The sequence below is a fragment of the Rhodamnia argentea genome, chromosome 6 (genome assembly GCF_020921035.1).
Source record: "Rhodamnia argentea isolate NSW1041297 chromosome 6, ASM2092103v1, whole genome shotgun sequence".
Taxonomy (NCBI): domain Eukaryota; kingdom Viridiplantae; phylum Streptophyta; class Magnoliopsida; order Myrtales; family Myrtaceae; genus Rhodamnia; species Rhodamnia argentea.
In genome coordinates this window covers 17,880,960-17,908,804 of record NC_063155.1, presented here as the reverse complement: position 1 = coordinate 17,908,804, position 27,845 = coordinate 17,880,960, and the positions used below count along the sequence as shown (strand labels likewise).

Sequence of the window (27,845 nt, the reverse complement as noted above, 5' to 3'; positions counted from 1 at the left end):
GTGGTGATTCACGAGTGAACCGAGCACAACAATGCGTTGCGTCCTTTAGCACTATTGAATCACAACCTGATGAGTGAGGAATCTGAAGATTACGTAGCATACACAAGTCTCGACACTAAGCATACATATGATAAAATTATATTGCATTCTTTAGTATTGACCAGTTACAGTTGTAACGTAACATGCACTAAGGTTCATATCTTATTTTGCTTGAAACTCAAAGCTTTCTTCATATTATACATCAGCTGGGAAAAGGCATATTTGCACTTCTGACAGACTCAACAGCACAAGGCACACCTCCGTTTCACTTCCATCATTTTAACCGTTCACTATTGCACCACCTGGCAAAGAAATTGCAGAGCCAAATCACATTCTCGGTAGCAATTGACAATTTAAGTGAATGAAACTTGAAGTATACCGAGTATGCTCACCATTGGGATGAAGGACCTGGCCAGTCATGTAGGAGGAGCAGTGGTTGCACGCGAGAAACACGTAGCACGGCGCGACCTCGATGGGCTGCCCGGCCCGTTTCATTGGCACCTCCGACCCGAACTTCTTGACCTCTTCCTCGCCGAAGGAGGCCGGGATCAGTGGGGTCCAGATGGGCCCCGGCGCGACGCCGTTGACTCGTATGCCCTTGCTCACTAGGTGAAGCGCAAGTCCTCTGGTGAAGGCTACGATCGCTCCTTTGGTTGCCGTGTAGTCGAGCAGCTTGGGACTTCCTTTGTAAGCGACTATCGACGTCGTGTTGATGATGGCGCTACCTTCCTTCATGTGCTTCAGAGCATGCCTACGATATTAAACTCCAAACACTCAGGAGGAAATTTCATGTTTACGCACGAACCATTTATACGCAAGTTGCTCTAAAACTATGTCTTACTATATACCTGGTCATGAAGAGGGGGGCAAATATATTAGTCCTGAAGACTCTCTCAAGCCTCGCCTCATCAATCTCTTCAATGTTGCTGGACTCATACTGCTCAGCAGCGTTGTTCACAAGTATATCAATCCGACCAAACTTATTGACCACTTCATGAACCACTTCCTTGCAAGTGTCGTCGTACCCTACATCAGGCACGCCTATGGCTATCGGATCCATCGTGTTAGACGCCTTCGCTTGTATCAGCATCCGGAGCGTGTCGTTCGCATCCTTGTCCTCTCGACCCTTCACGAAGGTGAATGCCACCGTTGCCCCCTCTTGCGCGTAGCAATGGCAGACCGCTCTCCCTATACCGGAGTCCCCTCCGGTGACGAGGGCGACTTTCCCCTTTTAGAATTTTCAAAACGAGTCAACACATCATGGATGCATGCATGACAGATATCCTACTAAATTCCTGTTGAATCTCAAAATTACTTAGGTTATGTTTTACCAAAGTTAGGACAGTTGAGTGGGAAATGCAAAGAGGATGAAATTCTTGCCCTTTGCCATTTCGGCCTTCCTTATAAAGAAACAGAGCCTAGGATGAAGTTGAAAGAGAAGACCTTGAGCTTGCCGGCGGGCTTGTAATCGGGGCTGGCGAACTGGGGAGGGGGTTCCATCACGTGCTCTTTCCCCGGCTGCCTCTCCTGCCTCTGCGGCGGAAACTGCTCTCCTCCTCCTCCTCCCGACGCCATTCTCCTCTAAGGCACAGAAAAACTCTGAACAACTGAACACAATTCACAGGCGAGCGTCCAAACTCGGAAAGCGCGCGTGTAAGTGTTTAAAATGGGAGCTGCGACGTGCTTCGCTGGCCAGCTGATGGAGAACCGGCCACGTAGCGTTACGTGGCAGCGCCTTGGCTCCTCGTGGCCAGCTCCCGTGAAGGGCTCTGTCCACCTGGCTTCGCATGAATACGCGAAGTGAGCAACGTCGACAGACGCAACGCTGCCCTTGGAGCCGAAGCCAAGCAGGCAGACCCCGATCAGGACGCACCGACATCCTCGTCGGTCTTGATCTTTTTTTGTTTCGACGAGGAAGGATCCGGAGAATTTCAGAGCGCTGCAGATGTCCCTTCTCGTTGTTATATTATATATAAGGTCAAAAGCAAGCCTATAGTTAGATTTAGAGACTTGATCACCTCAAAAATCTTATGAAACATCTCGCAACTCTTATGAATCAGTCATAATTTCGGGCTTCTGACCTATATAGAACCCAGAGTAATTTATATGAATCGATCTCCAGTTTTAGAGTTTGCATTGCCTTTTACTTATCTACTATAATTGTAATAGGATCGTGTGTTGTGTTGTAACTAGAACTAATGTGTTTGCCCGCCAACAATTTTAAGATTAGAGCCCGTAAAGTTAAGAGGGTAATGCTTCTCTCATGGTATAATCTCAACTATATATTCACATCGCGTGTTTTGCATAAAATACTCTCGGAAATCGTGTGATCTATACCATCTTGAGGAGTCCTGCCACCACCACCTAAAAAGGTTACGGCATTCTTTATCGGTCTCTTTGTCACCTCTGTAGCTAGCTGCAGTAGGAAGCCCTGTACCAAGATGTAATACATCGAATATGAAACTTGCATGAAATTGCGAGGTGAAATAGGCAGTGGGAGTCTCTGTTTTTCAATTTTTCCTGCATGCCTGCCACCTGTTTGCTCATCTGTCAGCTCGGTACGTCGCCTTTGCTGGGAAGCGGAGGGAACGACGTGGCCACCTGGAAACTCCCATCGGAGAAAGGAGAAAAGCTCATAAGATTAGTAGATAACCTTCAAAAGAAGAAGCACCAGAAGCCAAACTTCAAACACGAAAGAGCTCCTCTTTCCGTTTCCACTTGGTCTGAAGAAAATCTGTAACAAGTTACCATTGTTCGCTGCTGACGCACGGCGATCTCACCTCCATTGATCACCATGAGTTCAGTCAAATTTCTCCTCTCTGGGTTTGTTCTCGTTCACGCCATCTTCTTGCAATCGCACCCAGTGGTCTGCGATGGTATGTCCTGTTTCGATATAAATTAAACTTCCTGGGTGTGTAAGTTTTCACATGTGGAGTAGTTGCCCTTTTCACTTTTTTTGCTGTTGTTGCTGATGTTTTCATGGTATCGTCTACTTTGGATTCACGACTTGAGTGCATGCGTCATTTCGTCAGTTCTGAGTTGAATTCTGCCTTTGCAGATCTGATGATCTTGTCATTACTTTTAGTAATTCATTAGTAGCAGCTCGCGTTTGTTTCGACTGGTGTTGTTTCTTGATTGTAAATGTCCGAATAACTTAACTGTCAATCCATAAGGTGTTTTACATGTGGGGCTCTTGAATGATCTGAACTGTGTGAATAAGGAGTAATCTGAGAGCTTCCACTCTTCGCTCTAATGTGTTATTGCAGAAGAAGAAGAAGACAATCTTCTTCAAGGCATCAACAGCTACAGAAAGTCCCTGAACCTCCCACAGCTCGCCAAGAACGACAAGGCCATGTGCCTTGCGGACAAGCTTGCCGACAAGATCGAGGACCAGCCCTGCTCCGCCACGTACGGCGCCAACACCCTCCCCGGCGTCGGCCTGCAGTCCTCCAGCTACCAGGACGCCCTGTCCAAGTGCAAGATCAACCCCAACAGCACGACGGACGGGGTCATACTCCCGGTGTGTGTGCCGAAGCTGGTCCCCACGCTCGTCCTCACCAACTACACCCGCACCACATACCAGAAGTACCTGAACGGCTCTAGGTTCACGGGGGCTGGCCTCGGGTCCGAGGATGACTGGATGGTGTTGGTGCTGGCTACGAGCACACCGGGAGGGAGTTTTGCCGGCGGGGCGGCGGCGGCTCTGCTCGGTGGCGGGTCGGGTATCTTGTGGGTGGGTATGTTGTTGGGATTGTTGATGACCCATTGAGAGGGGTTCTTGAGCGAGACCTCTGTCTGTCTTGTCTTTGCTGGTCTTTGTGGGGTTAAATTCTGTGTGTAATAGGCAGGCTGGTCGTGGATCCAATTAGGGGACATGCAAAATCTAATCACTTTTACTGCTGTAAAACTGGGGTGGCGTAATGTAAAGTGGAAGGCAATTGTCACAATCTGCATTGGCCTGAATGGCTTTCTTGTCCAGGAGGGCACGGTCTCACTCTTTTTTTCTGACAATGTTCTAAAGCTTACATTTTGAGAACCGATTACTCTTTGAACCGCTGAATGCTACTTGTGCTTCATGTCTGGTTTCACTATCCCTCGGATATTTTCGAGTTATATCGGCAATATGTTTATAATTAAATTTACAACTTTTTTGGTAATTATCATATGCCCAAAATGGCTCGTGTAGAACGATCTTCTCCCACCCTAGCTTGATCTCATCACAAATGTCAGTCGCTTTCCTTAATCAATCTTTGACACCTTCGCCCCGGGCAACGCATTTGCCGGAGTCCATCGCCCGACACCTTTGTCTTTGTCCATCGCCCCACGCCTTAGCCCCGGGCAACGTATTTGCCGGAGTCCATCGCCTGACACTTTCACCTTTGTCTGTCGCCCCATGCCTTCGCATTTGCCTGTCGCCCTTGTCTTCATGCTGCTTCAATTTCATTTGAAATAGCTCAATTTGTCTCTCTCTCTCTCTCTTGAATTTTTTGGTAATGTTGGAAGGAAATGTCGGTCAGTGAAGCAATCCATTGACCTGGCCCTTTGCTATAGAATCTACTAATGTATGTGCATATCTTAATCTCATCATTTATGTGGGAAAGAAAAGCATGGACTAAATTGGTCGATACGTATATCTTAATCGAACTATTCCTGTATATCCGGAAATTGTGAAGTATTGTCATGTACCTTAAATTATAAAATAGATAAGCGCAATTATGTAATGAACCTTGCGTTTTTTGTGTAGGGTTGAGATGAGCGGTAAGTCGGCATGGATTTGTATTTTTCATGGTGAAAAGTTTTCACGTTCGTCAATACTTGAATATGTTGGGGGGAAGTTTGATTTAGTCAAAGTTGATATCAGTTTACCGAGCAATGAAAGCTTCATCGGGGACATCGAGAATGGGTTCAATAGTAAGTTTGAAAAGCTTTATTTTAGGTTGCGTGGCAAGTTTATAGAAGATGGGTTGACAAACATATGGAATGAGAGCAGAGTTCTTGCTATAGTTTTTAGTTCTTTGCATTTATGGTTAAGTGAGGTATATGGAGAAAATTTTGCAGCCAATAAGGTAGGTGAGGGTAATGGTTAGGGTGCCGGTGTAGATGTAAGTATAGGTGAGGGTGCTAGTCAGGGGGTCGGTGAGGGTGCACATGTTAATGTTGGTTTAGTAGTGAGATATTGGGTGAGCACGAGAGTGATTTAGATTCTGATGACTCAATTGACGAATGTGATTATACTGTGGATGACGACAATGACGACGACAATGACAATGGGACAGACTTCCTTGTTGCTGAAAGATTAATGATTGATGATGATGATTGTGATAATGAGGAGCTTCTAGAAGCAATGAAGAACAAGATGAAGTTTCGCGAGAGGGGTACAAAGTATTTGATTATAGGGGAACCATCCGCAAGGTTGGTACCATCCCAACAATTGGATGTGGATAATGTAATTGATGCCCCTGTTGGTTATGAAACAAAGTACTATGAAACATATGGATATGAGAGTTTGGAGTCCGATGAAGGAGGAGAAAATGACGATTTTACTAGAAGGAGAAGTAGGTTTCTAAGATATGATCCTAATTGTGTTATGCCTGTGTTTACTTTGTCTATGACATTTGATGGTAGCATGTACTTCAAAGATGCTCTGACAAAATATTTAGTGGTTGAAAGTAGAGAGATAAAATCTACAAAGAACGATAAAAAAAATTGTTAGCACAAAATGTGCTCATCAAAGTTGTCATTGGAGGATTTCTTGATCCGTTGATGTTCGTATTGGATCATTTCATGTGAAGACCTATCATTTAGAACACACATGTAGCATTAACTTAAAAAATACGAGGGTAGTGAGTTCTTGGTTGGCCAATCAATCTTTTTACAATAAGAGCAATGCCAACTATTAAAACTATTGCTATCAAGGAGCTTATCAAGGAGCATTTGGGCTTAGATATAAGTATAATTCAATGTAAGAAGGATAGTTGTTTGCTTATCAAGTGTTAATGGGAAAGTATGAGAACTAATATGCAAAGGCGTGGGATTATGCAGAGGAGCTTAGAGAGAGAAATCTTGAGAGTACTATTATATTGAATGTTAAAAAGCCTGATATGCAATCTATGGTTGCATATAAGGTGTTGTTTGATAGAACATATATCTGTTTTGCTACTTGTAAGAAAGGATTTCTTAGTGGATATAGGAAAGTTATGGGTTTGGATGGTTGTTTCTTGGATGAAATTTGTCAAGGTCGGACCTTGTATGTTGTTAGGGATGCAAACGATTAGATATTCAATTGCTTGGGTGGATTTTAGAGTTGAGAGTAGCGACACTTGGATGTGGTTCTTAAGAAATTTGATGTATGATCTCAACTCTTAAACACATATGGATGAGGTTGGGTCATAATTAGCGATAAACAAAAGGTAAGTTCCTTATTCAATTTTTATTTGTTATGTCTCTTAAATAGTCACACTTGTAACATATGTTTTACAGTGCAATCATCTTTTGTAGGGTCTTATACAAGTTGTGGTTCATTTGTTGCTTGTAACCGAGCATAGTGACATGGACCGGTTGTTCCGTGTTCCTCATACGATGTGGGGGATCGAACAACTTGTGTCCCCGCGTCCTCTTACACTCGTATAACATTGAAATGGCGTTTGTTGGTGTCAACATAGTGATTGAGCGATGCAGATGGGAAAAAGCAACTGGGACCGTGGAGTAATGTTAGGACGGTTTGTGTTAGGAGTTCTAGGATTAGATAGAATACATTTCTTAGGATCTCTGAAGACGATGTTGGCTTCCCGTGTATAAACCGTGCTGAAGGCGATGCCGCTCTTCTGATGAGGTCATGGCAAGCTGAAATTAGTTGTAGTGCCTAATATAATCTGCTTGTCTTGCTTGATGTATCAGAAGCTCGAGCTAAGCTAGGCGTGGTATAATCGGATATGGGAAAGACATTCACCTAACTCTTACATGGGACGACATAAGAAAAGAAAGGCTCACCGGCTTGGCTAGCCAGGCACCCACAGGCCAAATTCCATTGCCAAATTTGTCGGTCCGTCACAAGTGCTATCGGAGCGGGAAACCTTTAGTAGGTGGTGAGTCGGAAAAAACCTATGGTCTTTCCGGTCCTACGAGTGTGAAGAGTGAATCGCTAGAGCAAAAGTGGCTCGGACAAAGTGCGGCTCTCAACATGCTTATGGATGCCAATGGGGACACAATCAAATAAATCGATTCCTCACATATATGGGATAACGTTCTCGGAATAGGTTGGCGAATCACAAGATAGGTCTTCTACCACGTTTTAAACAAGGAAAAACCTCTGTTGGTTAGCTAACATAAAGAAGTGCTTATTAAGGAAAAAGGATGTACCACCGGATATGCGCGGTTAGCCAAAAGTGCCACACTTGAAAGCGCAAGTGACCGAAAAAGGGTGCTGCTAGATACGTGCGGTTGGCCAAAAAGTGCCATAGTTGATACACATGAGTGACCAAAGGAAATCCAAATGGCCTTTAAACAAAAAGAAAAGAAGCTATCAATGTTGAGAAATTGTTATGTTGGGCGAGCGCGCACATCCATCCATGCAAGACTCAGATACATGGCGTTGATGGTAGGAAAAGGCGCAAGGAAGCGACACAACAACCCGCAGTGGGGGCGTTGCGGAAGTGAGTGGGGGAGAATGACACGGGCTAATTGTTTTGTGTCCCTCGCACAATGCGGGGGATTGAACAATTTGTGTTTTCGTGTTCTCCCACACTCATATAACCTTGAAGAGGCACTTGTTGGTGTCAATATGGTGAGTGAATGATGTAGAGGGGAAAAAGCAACTAGGTCCGTAGGAGTGGTATTAGGATGGTTTGTGATAGGAATTCTAGAATTAAATAGAATACATCCCTTAAGAGCTACGAAGGCGGGTTAATCTCCCGTGTACAAACCGATCGGGAGCCGATACCGATATCTTGATGGGGCCATAGTAGGCCGAAATCGGTTGTAGTGCATAATGTAATATGTTCGTCTCGCTCGATGTATCAGAAACCCGAGTTAAACCGGGTGTGGTATGATCGGATATGGGAAAGACTTTCCCCTAATTGTTTTATGGAATGACATAAGAAAAAAAAGACCGGCCTAGCTTGGCTAGCCTGGCGCTTCATAGGTTAAATTTTGCTGCCAAATCTGTTGGCACATACAATAGGATGTGTGCGAGATGTGTCTATACCTATTGGGGCAATAAGTACAAATAGATACAAACGCAAAGACTATTTTGACAGTGTGCTAAGAACATTACTATGATGGATTTTGATGAACACTCTCAAGCATTGAAGAAAACCAATCTTGCTACATATCATGACTTGGTTCAAACAAATCCAAAGCACTGGTTTAGGGCTTTCTTCACCATTGATGTCAAATATGACATTGTTGACAACAACTTATGCAAGGCATTCAATGGAAGAATCGTACATACTAGGTGTAAGTTCATTTGTAGTATGTTAGAGGAAGTACGGATAATGATAATGACAAGGATGTAGATGCAGATGGATACATGTGCTAGGTGGAAAAGGGATTGTAGTCCAAGAATTGTAAGAAAGTTAAAAGAAAATACAGTCGATGCGATGTAATGCCATGTGATATGGAATGCGAAGACTGGATATGAAGTGAGGGATAAGCATAAAGGTGATAAGTACGTGGTTGATGTGTTCAAGAGAGACTGCTCTTGTAGAAGATGGCAGCTTCATGGCTTCCCTTGTCCTCATACCATTGCCGTTATAACTTATAGGTAAGATGGTGCATATGACTATGACGATGAGTGTTATGAGAAGGCCAAGTTCTTAGCTTCATATGAGAACATGATGATGCCAATTCAAAGAGAGAAATTCTTGAAATACACTAATAGGCAGACACTTGAACCACTTCTAGCTAGGGTGAAGAGTGGTAGACGTAAACGAAAAAGATCAAGGGACGAAATTGAGATGGCAAGTGAAACAAGGATGTCGAGGGTCGGAATGAAGATTGCTTGTCGAACTTATTGGAAGACAGAACACAACATTTCGACATGTTCAATTAAGGAGACTGGGTCTACATTATTGCAAACATGATTTCAAGGCAAAAAAGTTCTGTTTGTACTTCTATTTTCCATTTGTCATGCTTGCTTCACATCAATAAGATTTCAAACGAATATATTCTTTGCGGTTTCAGAAATGTACAAGGAAAGGGGCAAGTGGTAGTGGTGATAGCCCTAACTGTGTGAATTCTACATGCAAAGGTACAAGAAATGATGAAAATGTTAAAGACATATGAATATTTGTTTTTCTCTCCATGAAGGCCTCTCTTTTCCATACTATTATTACTTGAGTTATCCAATTTGAGTTACCAACTTGATTTTCTACAGAAAGCTTGGATCCTAATCAAGCGGAATGTTGAATATAAAGCGATTGCAGAAGTTGCCCTTTAAAATTATGTAAATTCAGCCTTCTATCAACACTATGTCTAATTGAACCCATTTCCTACCTCATCAACAAATTCAATTTTCCATCATCACCAATAGATTCACCTAAAGCAAGACAACCGTGATTGCATAAACAGTTTATCTATGCATCGAAGTCTCACTAAACCCATTTCTTGCATCACCAACAAATTTAGCAACCAGGTTTCATGAACCAATGTTTCCTTCCAACACCACCAATAAATTTAGTATAGAGAGAGAGAGAGAGAGAGAGAGAGAGAGAGAGAGAGAGAGAGAGAGAGAGAGAGAGAGAGAGAGAGAGAGAGAGAGAGGAATTGACCTATCTCGAAGGAAATTGAAGCGGCATGAAAATAGAGGCGACTAGACGAAGGCAAAAGAGTTGGGTGACGGGCGAATACGAAGGCGTGGGGCGATAGACAAAGGCAAAGGTGTCAGGCAATTGGCAAAAGCGTCGGGCGATGGGCAAAGGTGTCGAAGATCGATTAAGGAAAGTGACTGACGATTTGGAGAAGATCAAGCTAGGGTTGGGGAAGATCGATATGTGCAAGCCATTTTGGGTGAAGATTGATTATGCCAAAGATTGATTTGGGGAAAGTGGAGTGGAGGGATCGATCATGAGAGAGTTGAGGGAGCGATTGAGAGGAGTAACTTTGGAAATTTTCCTTCGTGCGATTCTATGTATTTTTAAGGCAAACGAAGTCGTTTCCCTCACCGATGGACATGTTAGCGTCGGCAATGCCAACCGACGGCGGCTTGGAATCCACATCGTACTTTCCAGCCAATTTTGGTCGGATGGACTAAATTGGTACCAATATAAAAGGTTTAGGACTAAATTGGTACCAATACAAAATGTTTAGAACTGAATTGGTGCCAATACAATAGATTTATGATTTTTTTGGTACTTTTTCCTATGATTTTGTATGGTTGAAGATAGAGATGTTGTGCACGACTTCATGTCATTTATGATTCACATAATTTCTAATACAGACATTATGAGATCAACTGAAAATTTGGGACAAGCATTCAAACTAGAGTTGATCAATGTGTGAGTTTGGGTCGTGTTTCGGATTGGGTCAAAACTATAGCCCATGGGCCTGGCTTGAGCCTAATGTATAATAAGTTTCAGTCTGGATGGGCCTGGCTTGAGCCTAATGTAGTCGGACCTAGGCATTTAACAAAGACATTTTCCAGCCACCACCTCACAGTCTCTCTTCGAAGGTGGTGACTACTGGAGGAATGATCGCTTTCGCATTAGGGAATGATAAATTCGAGCTTATATATACACACACGCACATTATATTATTTTACTTACGAAATTTTAATGGAGATTTTGCTTTAGGGATGAAGATATCGTCACCCCTCGCAAGCCTACCAATGATGGGAGAGCCGGGACATTGGGTCTGTGACATTTGATTGGTGGTTGTTGATGATGGACGACCACAGATCGTGCATTGTGGTGGACGTTGAATCCATTAGGAGGGAGAGATTTTTTTGCCACTTGTGAATCGTTGCAGGGAAAAAGAAGACTAAAAGAGAACGAAAGACAAAAGAAGAATAAACGATTGTCTTTTCTGATCTCCTTAAGATGATGTTGGAAGATTTCTGACGAAGAAACTGGAGGTCGTTCGTTTAAATTTTATCAAGTAATTACTGTCGCGATACTTTAGAGAAATATCACGTTAGAGAATTGGTGTGGTGCTAAGCAATTAATATATGCCTGTTGGCACATAACTCACTGACTTAAGTTTTTGAGCGAATGTGAATCTAATTAGATTTTTCCGAGTTTGCATTTGGGCTCTCTCTTGGCAATCTATTTTTAAAAGACCTGACCTAATACCCAAAAGAACCACGAGTTTTAGCATCTATCCCAATTATATCAAAAACTTTTTTTTTTGTCTCATACGAAACTCTAATTTTTACTTTTATCCCAATTCTATTGACCTATTGTTCAAAAAATCCAAATTTTGGCATATGTCTCAATTATATTCAAGAATTTTTTTTTTGTCTCATAAAGAATCCCCAACTTTTATTTTTGTCACAATTCTACCACTGTCGGCCTTCCGTCAAAAGTCACTGTGAGTTAATCCTACGTGACTCGAATTTTCTTGTCGAACTTTATCAATGAATTTTCGAAATTCAAAAACAGCATGTTTTAGGGACGATAAGATAATAATCAAATCTCCATGTCCAAATGTTATTTAGGCTCTTGAGTGCGGGAGAGAATTTAAAACTTGCCACCTTGAGTGACTTTGTATCTCCCGACAATGTATGAGGGAAATAGACAATAGAAGAGAAGTTGAGGGTTTTCATGTCTGTCTTGCTGGAGTGGAATTCATTAACGGTGTGAAAATATCATATATGATTAACTAATGGTAACTATGGAAGGAAGGCTAATTGTGGTATAATTGGGATAAAACTAAAAGTTGAAAATTTTTTATGAGATAAAAGTTGGGTTTTTATTTTTCGTATTATGTTTATAGAATTGGGACAAAAGTAAAAGTTGATGATTTTTATGAGACAAAATTTTTTTTGAATAAAATTGAGACATATGATAAAGTTAATTTTTTTTGGGTACTAAGCCATTTTCAAAATGCAATGTTAAGATTATTCCCTTAAAAAATTATGAATATTCTTTTGTATGCAGCGACATTCGCTATATAAGCACTCCATTTCGATGGATGCGATATTAAGCACTCCATTCCGAGGTTTATTCGAGTCGTTAGAAATCGAGTGGATCACAGCCGTTAAATTTACATGGACATCTCGAAGGACAAAAATCGCTCAATTTTTCTTTTTATCGAAGAAAATAATTTGGAATAAATGTGTTACACGGGGTATAAACACGAGATTTTCTGCGTCACATGAAAAGAAAAAAGCTCGGAATGAATGCGCCATAAAAGCATAAAATTTGGGGTTTTCGTGTTACGAAAAGAAATTCGAAATAAATGTACGACTTTGCAGTGATCATGGTTTAAAGTTATCGATGATTTTTGTTTGGTACCTTCTCATAAAGAGAAAACGCCAACTGCCAGTATCGTATCGAATCCGAGCTTTTACTGCAACCGGAATCATTGACAATTTCCCTCTTTTTTTTTTTTTTAAATTTTTATTTTAAACCCGGATAAACGAATAAAAGGAAAGTGAGAAAATAATACTTTCTGCTAGACATAGCCAAATGAAATCGGGGCCCGGAATCGGCCCGTTGACCGGATCCACAGTTCCAATTCGGAATCGGAACAGGCCCTTAAGGGCCGGTTCCAACCCGTTTTTTTTTTAAAAAAAAGAGGAGGCTTGGGTGAAAGGAGCCATTGGGCCTAGGAACTGGAATCGGTGGTTCCAAATCCGTTCCTGAATCGGAACCGGCGGTTCACCGAACCGGACATTTCTACTCTCTGCCCACGGGAAAAAAGGAGAGAAAAAAAAAAGGGAAAAAAAAAAATGGGACTTCCTGAATCGCCACCTTCCAACTTCAACCCCAAGCCAAAACAGCCGAAAGCCTTCCATAGCCACCGCCACTGGCATTAACCCCGTTCGCTAGGGTTTTAGCTGCTCTCCCTCCCTCCCTCTCTTCTTCTCCAACCAACCAGTCAATCAATCAATCGGCAGGTCCGAGTCATTTCGTCTTTCGCTCTCGCTGCTCTTGTTTCCGCGTTCGGATTTTTTGTTTTCCTTGTGCTTTTTGTGCTCTCGGCCTGAACGTTTTGTGATTCAAGCCGCCATTTTTTTGGGATGGATTCCCCACGTCCGAAACGAATCAGCTGCTCTTTACGTGTTCTAGACTATACAGACGTTAGTTTTGATTCCCGCATTTGATTCGGCATGTTGGTTGAGATGGGCAAGATCTTCAAATCGCAGCGTTGAATTTTTCCTTCTTCTTTTCTTTTTTTTTTCTCGCCACTTTTCTGTTTTGACGGATTTTTTCCCTCTTGGGGGACGACTTGTGTGTGTCGTTTCGGATGCGGCTGATGATTTTGGGGGTTTTTTTGGTGTGGGGGGGTTGGTGTTCTACAGATTTGATGGCAAGAGCTGCTGCTGGAAATGCTCTGTCTGGTGGCGTGACGGGCGTTCGAATCGTGGTTGTCGGGGACCGTGGCACCGGGAAATCGAGCTTGATCTGCACCGCGGCTACTGATGCTTTCCCCACGAATGCCCCTCCAGTGTTGCCACCTACGCGTTTGCCCGAAGACTTCTATCCCGATCGTGTGCCGCTTACGATTATCGACACCTCTTCGAGGTGCTCTTTCCGGAACAATTCTGCTTAGCTATCACCATCATCGTCATCAAGAGTGTATTATAGATGTTTCAAACTGGGTTTGTGTTAGCTCATTCAATATTTGTTTTTGAATGAATGTGATATCAGAGTGGAGGACAGTGGGAAATTGGGTGAAGAGCTGAGGCGGGCTGATGCTGTGGTTCTCACATATGCATGTGATCAGCCTGCTACCCTTGATCGATTGAGTACCTTTTGGCTTCCAGAACTTCGTCGATTAGAGGTTAGGTATTGTAAATTGGTTGTCCCTTTGTTTCTTTATTCCCTGCAATCCACGAGAAAGAATTGCGACTTCCTTCAGAAACTATTGCTCTTGATTGCTGTAGTGAAGGATAACAAGTTAATTTTGATAGGCAAAGCCTTGTGAACTAGTCTACTATTCTGTTGTTTGACTCGCTGAGCATTAATCTCTTGAATATCATCTTTAGGTAAAAGTCCCGGTTATAGTGGTGGGTTGCAAACTTGATTTGAGAGATGAGCATCAGCAAATTAGCTTGGACGACGTGATGACACCAATAATGCATCAATTTCGGGAGATCGAAACTTGTATCGAGTGTTCAGCTTTCAAACTAATTCAGGTTTTGGTTAAATGATCAGCTCTCTTGTATTAGTAGAAGTGCTCTAGTAGTGTTCTCTCTTTGTTGAGCATTTTTCGCACCGCAGGTCCCGGAGGTTTTCTACTACGCACAAAAGGCTGTTCTTCATCCTACTGCCCCACTATTTGATCAAGAGACGCAAACTCTAAAACCTCGTTGTGTCAGAGCCCTGAAGCGGATTTTCATTCTCTGCGATCATGATAGGGATGGTGCCCTCAGTGATGCAGAGCTAAATGATTTTCAGGTCTCCTTTTGTGCTTCCAATATTGTATCATTTTGTTGGAACTCATTGTACATCTGATACCTTTTTTTTTCCCTTCCTTCTTCGGGAGTTTATGTATATTGATTGAGACTACTTTTAAGTGCCATGCAATTTGATAGCTCAGCATCATCCCTGGCTATTTTAAGGAAATCTTAGCGAGAATATCTCCTGTTATGTAGTCTTTGACATGTGTTCATATCACCTCAGTTCATGTATTTGACAGGTCAAATGTTTTAACGCGCCTCTACAGCCTTCTGAAATAGTGGGTGTCAAGAGGGTTGTTCAGGAGAAGTTGCCCGAAGGAGTCAGTGAACACGGGCTTACATTGACAGGATTCCTGTTTCTCCATGCGCTGTTCATTGAAAAAGGGCGTTTGGAGACAACGTGGACTGTTCTGAGGAAGTTTGGTTATGACAATGATATCAAACTAGCAGAGAGTCTAATTCCATCTTCATTTAAAAGAAGTCCTGATCAGGTACCGATATAAAAGACATAAAGAGTAAAGGAGTTACCGTTAGTTTATTTGGTTTTTTTCCTGGAGCAATATGTCGATGGCTTCTTATTTAATGATTTTGTTTTAGTGACAATTTTCTTTTTCATTACTTAACCAAAGTAAAAGGCTTTTTTTTTTTTTTATTCTCTTGAAGGGACAACTGTTTCGCCCTTGTCTTGTGAATGTGATGTGGTGCGATATTTTAGTTAAACAAGAATTTGGAAGACCTCGAATCACAAAAGTTGGTTGATGTCTTGGAAGGTCTTTCGATATTTTTTAGCTACTTTATTTCTCCCATTGTGCGAAGTAACTTATCATTATGGGGCAATGACTGCTGCATATTCGTAAATGGGCACACAATTATGCGGTCACTGCCAATATTAAAATCGGTACTACTTGACTTAATCTGTTTCGATCTGGAAGTTGTCTGATCATACCACTCACCCATTTCTTTGGAAAGTGGAATATCAATCCTCCTTTAAGTTTCTATGGTGTGCTAAGGATCTAGCAGGATGATCGCATGTTTGCACTAAGTTGGAGGAAATGGCATATGTATGCTAAATGGTCAAGTTTTCAATGTGTAAAGCAACCTGGAGGTTGTGCCTCTCTTCTGCTATAAACAGCTAATATTTATTTCGGTCTTTAATTGGCATTGCGTTCGGGTCGACATAGTCTTTGGTACTGAATGTAAAATTATTTCTACTGATGGTGTATTAATTAGCATATAAATTGTTGCTTATTTTTCCTCTGTGTAGAGCGTGGAGTTGACAAATGAAGCTATTGAGTATCTCAAGGGGATATTTGACTTATTTGACGCTGATGGAGTATGTCCACTCTCATTTCAATTCCGTACCATCCACTTTATTTGAAGCTTTAATTTCGACTTATGTTGCTGGTCACTGTCTGATAATCCTGACTTACAGTATATTACTTTATAGGATGGGGCTCTACGATCTTCGGAAATCGATGACCTCTTCTCCACTGCACCAGAATGGTAATCCTGTTTCTGTTAGGAGCTTGTGCTGTTCATAAGCTGCTTCTCTGCTGTCTCTATAATGAGTGGCTTCTGTTGAAAATCAGTTCAAACTAGTTATTTGTGCATCCACATTACTCCCCTAGATGGTTATGAGATTAAGGGAATATGTTAGGTGAAATTACTTCAGATATGAATACGCAATTCCAATAAATGCATATTTTATTTGAAGGTATGGTTGTAATGCACGAGCAATGTATATGCTGTGTACACTTTACCACTAACTTTTTTGTGTGAGATTCTAAATTTATAGACCTAAGACCTGCTTTCTACATTCAGTCCATGGAATGAAGCTCCATACAAAGATGCTGCAGAAAAAACTGCATTGGGGGGACTATCACTGGATGGATTTTTGTCTCAGGTATGAGCATTTACATAGGCTTCTAATCTTTTGTTCTACGATCCGATAGCATAGAAAGTATGTCCTTTGTCTTCTTTAAGTTGATATGAGGGATCAAGTTGTGCCTTGGTACCACTTTTTCTGTGTTTTTGTTTGTGGAAGGTTCATAATTATAGTTTTTATAACAATTTCAATGCTGGATGAAGTTATGTAATATTCTTTCGCTTCTTGTTTCATCATTTTAACTTATGACAAATCCTTTAACTTGTCATCCTTGGAAGGACTTGTAAGAATGACTGGATACTATTTTTCACCATTTCCTCTGCTTGCTTTAATTTGCATTTTATATTTGATTACGCCATGATTTCATATTCGATTACGCTATGATTTGTATATAACTTTCCATTTGAAACTTTTGACGAGTAGCGCAATTTTTTCCTTCCAGGTACGTGGAAGTCTATAAGTGATTTTTAAATAGTCTTTTTCTGTCGATGCAGTGGGCTCTGATGACACTTTTAGACCCAGCTCGGACCCTGGAGAATCTCATCTACATTGGATATCCTGGTGATCCTTCATCTGCTATCCGTGTCACTAAGACGAGAAGATACAATCGAAAGAAGCAACAATCTGACAGAAATGTTTTCCAATGTTTAGTTTTTGGGCCTAAAAAGGCCGGAAAGTCAGCGTTACTGAATTCTTTTCTGGGAAGGTTTGCCTTCTTTTCATCTCTTATTAGTTCTGTACCATTGTGAACTGCTAAGTTCATCTAGTCTTCATAATGGTTTATAATTGATGCAGACCCTTCTCTGATACCTACTCTTCAACAACTGATGAGCGTTATGCTGTTAACATTGTTGACCAACATGGGGTAAGTTGAATGGCATGCTCACTATGATTTGTTACTGATGTTGCATGGTTCCTCAGCTGTAAATTCGCAAGTTACGCAGGGAGTCAAGAAAACCCTTGTGTTGCAAGAAATTCCAGAAGATGGAGTGAAAAAAATGCTGGTCAAGAAGGAGTCTTTGGCTGCCTGTGACATGGCCGTTTTTGTTCATGACAGGTTATTATAACTTCATGTCATTGCCGTGTGTATTATTAGACTAATGTCAGATGCTGCTTTATGCATGATTAATGGTTAGCCTTCTCCACACTATAAAAGCTGTACTTCTCTCATTTAAAATGTGAATGTTAAGTTTGTTAAAATGACATTTCATGAAGAACTGATGGATTGTGTATAGAATTATATCTATAGTTGACTTCCGTTTACATGTCAAAGTAAAAGATAAAAATAATGGGGAGAAGGTTAAATAAGTTCAACACTAACTACAATAGTAGAATAGGCAGCTAGTGCACGAACCTCTTGCAATTAATGAACTTAGCCTTGCCTTGTGTTCTGGCAAGAGGCTATTTCTGGGTTTGAACCCGCACCTCCAGTCGCAAGGTGACAACCTTACTGTTGCGCCAATGCTCCCCTTCAATAACTACATAATTCAAGTTAAAGCTAAAATAGATAAAACTAGAATTAATTTGAAGGATTTCCATAGGTTATGAGATGACTAAGACTATAGTGGCCTCATCGTCTTCTCTATCCGCGTAAAGCCATTGGTATACCATGAACCATTGCTGGTGTTACCATCATATCTTGGTTTATTTGCAATCTAACCCGCTTATCTTTTTCACTTGTAAAAGTGATGCACTGTGTTGAAATATGTGAAGTAGAATTGGAAATAAATTAGTGGAATTATTAAATAAGGCAATTTGGTTTTTGTGTCTCTTTGTTCACATTAGTATAGCTCGTGTAATCTTTTTTAACTCCCACCGAGTAAACATTTGTGATCTCTCTCTCTCTCTCTCACATAAGATCCTAAAACATCTACAGATTGTTCTCTTCAATGTCAATGTGACATTTTTCAAAATTATTTCTGCCTTTGAGTTGGTCAAGGGTGAGACTTGTTTAGTTGAGTTATTCCTAAGGGTTATTGGGCTTTCTTTTGTCTCTTTGTGGTGAACTTGTCTTCTTGTTGGGTCATTATTCTTGTTATCACATTGAAGATCCTCTTCCCTAAAGCGAAAAAGTGGTTCTGAAATCCTTGCGATTTCATATGGTATTGTTTCGGTTGTTGACTAATCTTGACAAGAAAATGTATATGGTGCTGCAATTTTTTAATGTATTTCACTAGCTTTATTGTTTGATGAATTGTGGATTGACCTGCATCGACAACCGTGCATAGAGTATTTTTAACTCCATGTAAGCAAGCATTCTTATATTTCTCGCATTACATGGCTTTTGAACTTTAATTTGTTTAATGCATGAATATGCCTCTTGCCATTAGTATTCTCATTGCCCTGAAAGTGGTGTCTTTCTTGGTTTTCAGTTCTGACGAGTCCTCATGGAAGAGAGCAACTGAATTACTTGTGGAAGTTGCCAGTCATGGTGAAATTACTGGTTTTGAGGTGCCTTGCCTTATTGTTGCGGCTAAGGATGATCTAGATCCATGTTCCATGGCTATACAAGACTCTACCAGGGTATAATTTTCCCAAATAAGCATATGCTTTCAAATTTAAGGATGTAATATAAGAACTTGTCCTGTGCTTTCTTTTTTCAAAGGAATCGAGTGACGAGGTTAGGAATGTTCACATCCCCGTGCCTTCAATACTATTCTTTTGTTTTATTTTTGGGCGAGAATAATATTCTTTTTTAAGTCAGCAACATAGCGCACACGTTTTTTTTTTTTTTTCCTGCTGCCAATATTATCAGTTTATTTGGCATTACAAGCACATGTCCAGATGAATCTTAATCCTGCTCATCTTCTCAATAATTCTTCAAGAAAGAGAAAAATGCTCCAAGAAAGAGAAACCTCAGACTATGGCCCTGCTTGATTATTACAAATTGTCTGTTAATTTAAATTTTTTTACTTCTAGCTCGCTTTTGTTTGTGCTTTGTTAACATTCTTTTTAAAGCATATCCTTCTGTCTTTGCTTGTATAGGTTAGTCAGGATATGGGAATAGAGGCCCCTATACCTATCAGCACAAAACTGGGTGATTTTAATAATATATTCAGAAGGATCGTCAATGCTGCTGAGCATCCTCACTTGAGCATTCCGGAAACAGAAGCTGGGAGAAACCGCAAACAGTATCATAGACTCGTCAATCGCTCTCTTATGTTTGTTTCAGGTATGTTGTTTATCTAAGGATCTTATCTGTCTATCAGTGGTTTGTGACTGGTTGTAATTTTGATTCTCGATTTATGGGTTGTAAGGGCATATTCAGAGTTAGACCCTTTTAGTATCACAAGATTTTCTCATACTTAAGCATGGTAATCACGCCTTACAGAAAAGGCCACTGATGAGAAATGATCACGTTTGAGTATGTTTTATCTCGTTGTTTCAGTGAAAATTATATATGTTATAATTCTTGATAGAGTCAAAATTGTAGTCAGGTTAGCTTATTCTGGTCAATTTGGAAGATTAAACTTTTGGAATTTTTGGCTAAAAGTTTGATAATGTGTAATTGATTCGTCAACAATGACAGTTGGTGCTGCTGTAGCTATTGTCGGGCTGGCTGCTTATCGTGTCTACGCTGCAAGGAAGAACGCCTCCAGTTGATTAATGAAGCCTTGTCTATTATATGGCTCTAATATCTATATGATCTCTGAAGCAGCTGTTGGCAAAAGCTTTATTTGGTACCTTTTTTACTGGGGTGTTTGAGGTTGCAGGTTTCCCTCTTCGTCGCTCTTTTAAGTTACCGTCATCTGTACTTATGTTACAACCATTTCCTAGTAGGTTCTGGTAGGCTAGGGTTTATGGAGTATAATGTTTACGCATGTCAATTGAAACGAGGTATTTTCTGCAGCAGCACCTGTGCACTCTAAAGTTTTGCTAGAAATTTCAGTGATATCTCACTTTGGAATTATTACATCGATTTTTCATTCTCTCAATTTCCTTATGCTAGTAAAATCAAACTGGTGACTCAGAGACTGCCTAATTCAGCTCTTGGAGGCTGTGGCCTCTATGGATTGTTGAACAGCAGCGCTTAGCTCGAAATCATTTGCTCTACTTGTTCCTAATCTTTTAAGAAACTCTAGCTGATGCAACATCATTGGTCAAGTTTGTGCATGTTGCAGTCTTCAAATCTGAGGTGCTAGGGGCTGATTCATCTATGTAAATTGCGATCTACAGGTTTGTGTAATCTTTTCGCTTCCGGAGGAGGATCTCGAAGGAAACAGTAGATGCTTCACTAACCTAGTTTCATATACTAATCTGTGGAAAATCGGGCAATTTGTAGGACTAGAAAGACCCTGGACAAAAAGTGGTCATAATATGGTGGTAACACCGCATTTTGTGGCACTAAAGAATTCTGTCTCACAAAGTCGGGATCGACCTTGTAAAGCAAGAGAATTCTACAAAGTTCGACTTTCGACATTGCTACAGAACAAAGTTAGAAAGGAAAGAAATGAGCAAAGTGCCCTTCCTCGCCAGGCATCGGGAAATGAAAGTTCCATTTCGACTCAGATGGCTCTGCAACTGAGACCTGCAATGGTGGATGTGCATTTATCACTGTCTTTCTTGAGCCACCCTTCTCTGATTCCGCAACACTTAATCGAGCGATCAATCTGGTATTTACTGTTGCCTTCCGTCTGTAACTGTGAGCAACACATCTTGAACTCCTCCGGCGAAACATAGAGTCGGAAATCAAGCTTGAACAGAAAGTTGACCTCCATCCTGTTCATTTCTGCATTGCTTATTCCTCCCACTTTTGCAAAATAAGCGTTGTTGCTACCCCTGCACATCGAGCATCATCGGCATGAACGTAAGAAATCTCGAACCAAGCTCGTAGATGGTAATCATAGAAACAAGATGAGCCAATGGCATTTGGTAACCAGCCTTTTATTGGTAAAAATGTTCTTAAGCACGAGGGAACACATTTTTGATAAAGCTTGCATCTGATCGTCAATTTGACTCCTGATTCACATTTAAGCATCATGACTTTTGCAGAAGTTTGAAGCTCACAAAAAATAGCCAAGTTCAAACTCGACCAGACATGTTTCAAACTATTTTCGACGAGTATTCAATTGCGCATTCCGAGCTCTCTCGTGCTGCATTTAACAGATGAAAGGAGACCCAGGAAGATTAAATTACATACAGCTTGTGGATGGTATTCCCTAATAAATTCGCAAGAATTATGAAGGTGGGAAGCACTTACGCATCGTCTATGAACTTGGAAGCGACCACCACGCTAGTTATCAAGAGCCTGTGGACGTTAAGTGAAGTGAGACAGCCCCCGGTTCTTTCCAGGAACCGGTTGATGTAGATGTATGCCACGACAAAACAGGATGTGCTGCAGCTCGAGTACTTGCAAATGCGCTCGAGGTACTGCCCAACGCTCATGGCAGGCGCCCTCGACCCGTGGAAGATGGTAATGGCTTCCTTTCGCCTCCACGCCTTCGGTAATTTCTCATTCCTCCGTATGGACTTCTCGAGAGCAGAAGCTATGTGGAACAAAATCCGGGGCGTTCCTGCGTCCTCTTCACCGGAGCTATCCAATCCCAGAGAGGCATAAGTCTCTCGACCAGGATCACCGCCATCGAGTTTGGATGCTTCCATAAACTAAGCGCTACGATGGACGGAAACAGAAAACAGAAATAGCATCAAATGAACAGTCAAAACTGTTAAAACCCCAAGAAGAAGATGAACAAGTACTGATGCAAAGTAGAGACTGAAACCCTAGCAGAGCTCTTACAGTCTCTTAAGGAGATCAAGATGAGTCTCGGAAGCGTACCACGCTGAGGAATATATTATAGAACATAATGTGGAGTTGATGTGACGCTGGTTTGTTCCTTTTTCCAAGTGGGAGAGAGAACAGAAACCTTCCACGTGAGCAGGGAACGTCTAAGTGCAAACAAATTCACTGTTCCTCTTCAATAAACTAATGCAAGGGAGGGCAGAACTTCGGACACATTTGTACCTCTGGACAAAAACCTAAGATGCTTATTAAACTTAGCCGAAAGAAAAGAATAAAGATGCTATCAAGCATGCAATGATGTCTTATCGGATGCATACACGTCATGATCTTGGCTTCAAATGTCTTATTCAGGGAGTAAGGGATCCAAATTAAAGACCCTGCAATATGTCCAAACTTAGAGAAGAATATAATAAAAAAGATGGGCAATTACACAAACGGTTCCTGAATTTTGGCATAATGTGTAATGTGGTTCGTGAACTTTTGTTTTGTTCAATATGATCTATGGACTTTTGGTAGTACATGTTCGATTTAGTCTCTAGACCATATGAAAATATTTATCGTTGTCCTTAATCTTAAATTAATGGAAGGACTACATTGAATATCTTCATATGGTTCAAGGACCATATTGGACTTGTACAAATGTCCATTGACCATATTAAAGGAATTAAAAGTTCAAGAACACATCGAACATTGGGTTAAAGTTTGGAGATTATATTGAATAAAATTAAAGTCTAAAGATCACATTGCATATTGGATCAAATTCAGGGACCACTTGTGCTATTATCCCTCATAAAGAAGCGAAAAAGAAAAGGTGAGAGAAAAGAATAGTATAGCTAGTCAAACTCAGGAACAAATGGGGTGAAAAGAACGTAACTTTTTCATTCGTGGACCGCCACGAAATGATGCATATTCCCAACAATGATGAGGGATATCAACATGGCATGTCAAAAAGTTTGATCTTCCCATTTCATGGTGGGCGATTCCTCCATCTGTGTCCACCGAAATAACGGAGCACATTACGACTTTGAAAATTGAATCGAAAAAAAGAAAAGAAAAGAAAATTATGAATCGAGTCAAAACAGGTGGAAAAAAAATCGAGTTTGGATCACCCGCCCGAATTTAAACTCGCGTCTTTCCGACTTTTCCATGAAGAAAATCATGAAAATAGAACGTGAGAAAAATAATGTTTGCTCTTGGTAATTCTGCAGTGTCTTGTTTGAGGCCCGCCAGTTTTGTTGGCGGAATTTGCGCAGGTCACTACAACTGAGGCTCGGTTCCACTTTATGACGTGATAACCTATTGATTAGCATTAACTTTTGATTTGAGTGCAGTATGAATTGGCATACACATGATGGAGATGTCCAAAGGAAAATCTTATTATTTATTACAAGGACGAGAACAAAAATGGTCACTTCATGACAGTACCATTTCTAAGTCTTGGGGTCTCAAAACACTTTAATTAGGTAATGATGAAAGAGCTTTGAATGTTGCAATGTCATTTGAAAATTTGAGGTGTTTAAGGGCACGTATAACAACACTTTTGAAATAGAAATCCGTTTAGTTACGCAACTTCATTTTTCTACTTCCGGAACTTTTTCTTCGGCTCCAGAAATAATTTTGAAGTCACTTGAAGTTAAAAAAATTTACTTCTCTCTAGAAGTAAAAAAATCAACTTTTGATCAATAGTTAATTTTTAGAGTAGAAATGTCGCCATGAGCGCCCACTCACGGAAGCCTTTGACTGATTGGCCTTGGATCAGTAAATACTGGTTACATCAACGCCAGACAAATTCATACAAGTACACTGGTTTAGTAATTCATACCATCCAATTCACCACCATCTAATCCACCATTTCAGCATACAAAAGTACATCAAACAAGAAGCAAAACCAAGGTCTTTAGTCAATGCCCAAAGGGTCAGAGACCTTCATTCAGTCAGTTGTATGAAATCTGAATTATCAACTGGGTCTGGCTTATACATGAGATTCTTCCGCCGTTTGCTTGGTTGATATAGCTGGTCCAAGGCCACCGAACTGGGCCCAGTTGCCACATAAGCCTAGTGATGGACTCAGCCCATCAAATTGGACAGCTCAAGCCTTAAGTGGGTAATATAAAGAAAAGAAGACAGTAGCCATAGGCAAGATATTCTCCCAACCCCAAAAAAGATACCCCTTCATTTCAGATTAGGAAGGAGGTAGTTTGGAAGTAGGAGGGTAATCCAACAGCTGATTCCCGGGGCACTTCCTATTTTGCAGGCTCTCCCACCTCATCGGACCGCGCTCGGGCTTTATGGCCTGAGCAGTTATCGTCCCAGCAACAACAGAGGTCATCAGCGAATGGCTTATCACAGTATAGTAGTCAATAACCTGGTTTCTTTTTCTTGGCCAGAATGGTGGTCATTATTCATCAGATGACACTCCAAATGGAGTTAAAAAGGAAAAGGGAAGAACCACAAAAACAATGAACTCTTCCAAGAAGATGTGGCTTATTCCTTCACTTCTAATGACTGCTGATACGGGGAACTAACTTTTTTGAACTCCTAAGCACGGGCACCTGAAACAACATTTCAAACTGATAAGAAGTCCAACAGTGCAGAATCTTCGTCCCAATTATGAAGATACAGAGCAAGAAAAGGCACCATTCGCTTATTTTGTGGCATTCTCTCCATCGCCAGATTTCGATTTATCACTCTTTTCAACCGCAGCAGCTGCTGCTGATGCTGCCTTCTCCAAACCCAGATTCTGCAACTCTTTAAGGAATCCATTGATATCGGTAGGACCAATTACATAGGGGCTATGGGCAGGACCAGGAAACGAGCCGCTCGTCACTTCTTCCTTGTATTGAAGAAGAGCTTTGTTGATAACATCCCCAACTTGCGCATAGTGTTTGCAAAATTTTGGCGTGACCTGTGAAAGTTGGGGATCCTTTGCTTGAGTAAAATCGGACAACACATTGCTGAAAACAGAGATAAAGTACATTTATAATCAAAGAACCAGACCTTGGCATGATGAGGGTGTTGGAGCATTCCAAGCAGATCATGGTATACCAGAACCTGCATCGGAAAGGGAAAATTATTCTAAACGTCCCTTCTTTAGAGTCTTTACCATTGTGAATGAAGGTGCTACACAGCCAGTGAGAAATCAAAGCAGATGAAGATGATCATAGCCGAGAGAGAGGGAAGAGGAGAGAGGGAGAGAGAGGGGGGGATGCAGAGAGAGAGAGAGAGAGAGAGAGAGAGAGAGAGAGAGAGAGAGAGAGAGAGAGAGTAATTGTTGCTGAACGTTACAGCAACTCTTCCCCAATCACTTTCCCTTAGGTTATCGACTTTGTTAATTCATAATAGGAGGTAGCAATGATAAGAGTGGAAAGGATTTAGCGCTTAAAACATCGTAAATTAACTCAACTCGATAGATATTATATACAGATGTCTTCATGTGAAATAACTGCTCAGATGTCTTAATGGGAAACGGATGCGGTCCTATTAGAAGAGGTTTTTTAGAGCCAAAAAATCTAGGCTCCGCATTAAGGCAATGCTAATTCCTACCTGGAGAAGTGTGTGCTACAATGAAGAAACTTGGAGACACATCTTAATTGATCAATTGACTAGGACAATCTACATAGATGGACAGTGAATCATGAACAAAATCCACAGTCCAATGAAATTTAATCAGTCTCGCTTTCCACATTTTTTCGCTTACGTTCAAAACCTACTCCTTTATATCACAACTGCTAAAATGCGTTTTCGACAACCCAATCAAGATGCTCATTAGAATAGTTAATATAATTTCCTCCCACAAAACAATAGATACTTCACCTGTCCACAATATACGTGCTTAATTTCCCGATCAAAAAGATGAAATAAAGAACTGACCTGACCACTGCAGAATGGTCCAGCTCCAATGCCGATAGTAGGAATTCTAAGAGCTGAAGTAGCTGCTGCAGCCACTGGTGCTGGTACACATTCCAAAACAACCGAAAAACAGCCCGCTTCCTGCAAAGCTAATGCAGTCTCCACAACCTATAAGAAGACAAAACTGATTCTATTTCAAAGCACGCAAATACCAACATCTCCAAGAATTAAATTCATGAAGCTCTTCAATATGAGAATGCAAGAGAAACATACCTTGACGGCACTGGAAATATTCTTCCCCTGAGGCCTGAATCCACCAAGAACACTAATTGCCTGAGGGGTAAGCCCCACATGCCCCATTACCGCAATCCCAGCTTCCACTATTGCCTTCGCAGCAGTGATTCTCGAAGGTGACCCTCCTTCCAACTTAATAGCATCCATTCCTCCTTCCTTCAACACCCGAACTGCCGTATCAACAGCCTGTCATTCATCAAAACAATCCAACTTACCATACCACACACCTTTCACTCCCATAAATCAGCATGTAGCAATTTCGCAAGACACGTCGCAACAAGCAAAAAGGGAGTTCACTCTACCCTGACTCACAAAACAGAGACATATGCGAGCAAAACACCATGCTTAAACCCACCGCCCCAACAGGATAAAAGATTATACGATTCATACACAAAAGGGCTTCATAAAAAAGAGGGAGCATTTGCGCAAATACCATAGCGACACTCAAAGCAACTTTCATCTTCATCAACTTCTTCAAACAATGCATACGTGAAATTTAAAAAAAAAAAAACATCAAATGCCACTACCTGATTCGAACTCGACTCGTAGCTACCGAAAGGCAAGTCCCCGACAAGCAGGGGCCTCTTGGCGCCCCGCGCCACCGCGCGACAGTGGGCGAGCATCTCATCAAGGGAGATGGGGAGGGTGGTGTCGTGGCCGTGGACCACCATGGCGGCCGAGTCGCCGACGAGGCAGACGTCGATGCCGGCCATGTCGAGGTGGACGGCGGAGGGGTAATCGTAGGCGGTGACGACGGTGATGGGCTCGCCCTTGCGGTGCTTCTGACGGAGGCTCGTGAGGGTCACGCGCTGCGCCGGCGACTGGGGCTTGGGGCCCCCGTAGACGGTGTCCTCGGGGACGTTGCTCATGCAGCGGAGGAGGGTGGGTAGCTTGCACAACGCGGAAGCCATTGATGATCGTCTGGAGGAGATGGCGTTGAACGAGGCCATTTAGATGAATGAGAGAGAGAGGGAGTTGGTGTGGGATTTTGCCTTTGGTTCGTCAGCAAAGACTTCTTTATATTATCCGTTAGAGCAAAGCGCCGTGCTCAGTAGGACCCACACTAGTCAAACATCCTATGACATCTTTGACCAACCAAAAAAAAAAAAAAACATTCTACGACGATATCATACGGAATCTTTGTTGCTATCATATGGAAATTATTCAATAAACTTCAACATATGGCTAAAATTAAATCTGAACCGTCCTATCTGATGCGATGCGCAAGATCTATTTGAAAATCCCTCTCTCACCTACCCATTTTCCGCTTTTCTTTCTTTTTTATTCTCTTGAATTACAATTAATTTTCTTTAATTTTACAGTCAATGTTGGGCAGATTATGATGAATTTGTTTCTTTTTTTCGAATTTGCTCGACTGATTTATCTTCGTGAGGGGCGCCGGCCGTCTAATCACGTGAGAGCACGTGACGAAAATATCGACCACATTTGACCAGAGTTAAAAAGAAATTAAAATGAAC

General features: G+C 41.4%; 5 protein-coding genes across 8 annotated transcripts; 2 read left to right on the top strand and 3 right to left on the bottom strand.

Moving 5' to 3' along the window:
* Window positions 1-318: 318 nt before the first annotated feature.
* Window positions 319-18,603, bottom strand: LOC115751726 (NADPH-dependent aldehyde reductase 1, chloroplastic-like). Of its 2 annotated transcripts, XM_030689690.2 has the most exons (6): window positions 18,319-18,603; window positions 4,503-4,518; window positions 1,483-1,614; window positions 888-1,267; window positions 432-790; window positions 319-341 (listed from the first exon to the last, which is right to left on the bottom strand). In XM_030689690.2, the coding sequence occupies exons 3-6, from the start codon at window positions 1,612-1,614 to the stop codon at window positions 319-321; spliced, it is 894 nt and encodes a 297-aa protein (XP_030545550.1). In that variant the 5' UTR covers window positions 4,503-4,518; window positions 18,319-18,603. The 2 variants fall into 2 exon arrangements, 1 of the variants encoding a protein (XP_030545550.1); XR_007198711.1 differs by lacking the exons at window positions 319-341; window positions 432-790; window positions 4,503-4,518; window positions 18,319-18,603 and having other exon boundaries at window positions 1,146-1,267; window positions 1,371-1,608.
* On the top strand, window positions 2,520-3,836 carry LOC125315442 (uncharacterized GPI-anchored protein At5g19250). The gene is made up of 2 exons (XM_048280464.1): window positions 2,520-2,915; window positions 3,309-3,836. Exons 1-2 carry the CDS (start codon window positions 2,834-2,836, stop codon window positions 3,806-3,808), a joined length of 582 nt encoding a protein of 193 aa, XP_048136421.1. The 5' UTR covers window positions 2,520-2,833; the 3' UTR covers window positions 3,809-3,836.
* Window positions 13,004-20,397, top strand: LOC115751673 (mitochondrial Rho GTPase 1). Of its 3 annotated transcripts, XM_030689624.2 has the most exons (15): window positions 13,004-13,093; window positions 13,499-13,721; window positions 13,848-13,980; window positions 14,186-14,335; window positions 14,421-14,597; window positions 14,839-15,090; window positions 15,864-15,932; window positions 16,047-16,102; window positions 16,421-16,502; window positions 16,979-17,190; window positions 17,280-17,349; window positions 17,429-17,541; window positions 18,857-19,007; window positions 19,470-19,656; window positions 20,014-20,397. In XM_030689624.2, the coding sequence occupies exons 2-15, from the start codon at window positions 13,504-13,506 to the stop codon at window positions 20,085-20,087; spliced, it is 1,944 nt and encodes a 647-aa protein (XP_030545484.1). In that variant the 5' UTR covers window positions 13,004-13,093; window positions 13,499-13,503; the 3' UTR covers window positions 20,088-20,397. The 3 variants fall into 3 exon arrangements, with proteins under 3 accessions (XP_030545484.1, XP_030545485.2, XP_048136386.1); XM_030689625.2 differs by lacking the exon at window positions 13,004-13,093 and having other exon boundaries at window positions 13,437-13,721; window positions 20,029-20,397; XM_048280429.1 differs by lacking the exon at window positions 13,004-13,093 and having other exon boundaries at window positions 13,444-13,721.
* A 482-nt stretch (window positions 20,398-20,879) lies between these two features.
* Window positions 20,880-22,361, bottom strand: LOC115751674 (cyclin-P3-1-like). Its single transcript, XM_030689627.2, has 3 exons — window positions 22,222-22,361; window positions 21,685-22,095; window positions 20,880-21,263 (listed from the first exon to the last, which is right to left on the bottom strand). The coding sequence occupies exons 2-3, from the start codon at window positions 22,083-22,085 to the stop codon at window positions 20,990-20,992; spliced, it is 675 nt and encodes a 224-aa protein (XP_030545487.1). The 5' UTR covers window positions 22,086-22,095; window positions 22,222-22,361; the 3' UTR covers window positions 20,880-20,989.
* A 1,762-nt stretch (window positions 22,362-24,123) lies between these two features.
* Window positions 24,124-27,371, bottom strand: LOC115751732 (3-methyl-2-oxobutanoate hydroxymethyltransferase 2, mitochondrial-like). Its single transcript, XM_030689698.2, has 6 exons — window positions 26,895-27,371; window positions 26,347-26,553; window positions 26,095-26,241; window positions 25,222-25,275; window positions 24,862-25,129; window positions 24,124-24,776 (listed from the first exon to the last, which is right to left on the bottom strand). The coding sequence occupies exons 1-5, from the start codon at window positions 27,315-27,317 to the stop codon at window positions 24,869-24,871; spliced, it is 1,092 nt and encodes a 363-aa protein (XP_030545558.1). The 5' UTR covers window positions 27,318-27,371; the 3' UTR covers window positions 24,124-24,776; window positions 24,862-24,868.
* Between the last annotated feature and the right edge of the window lie 474 nt (window positions 27,372-27,845).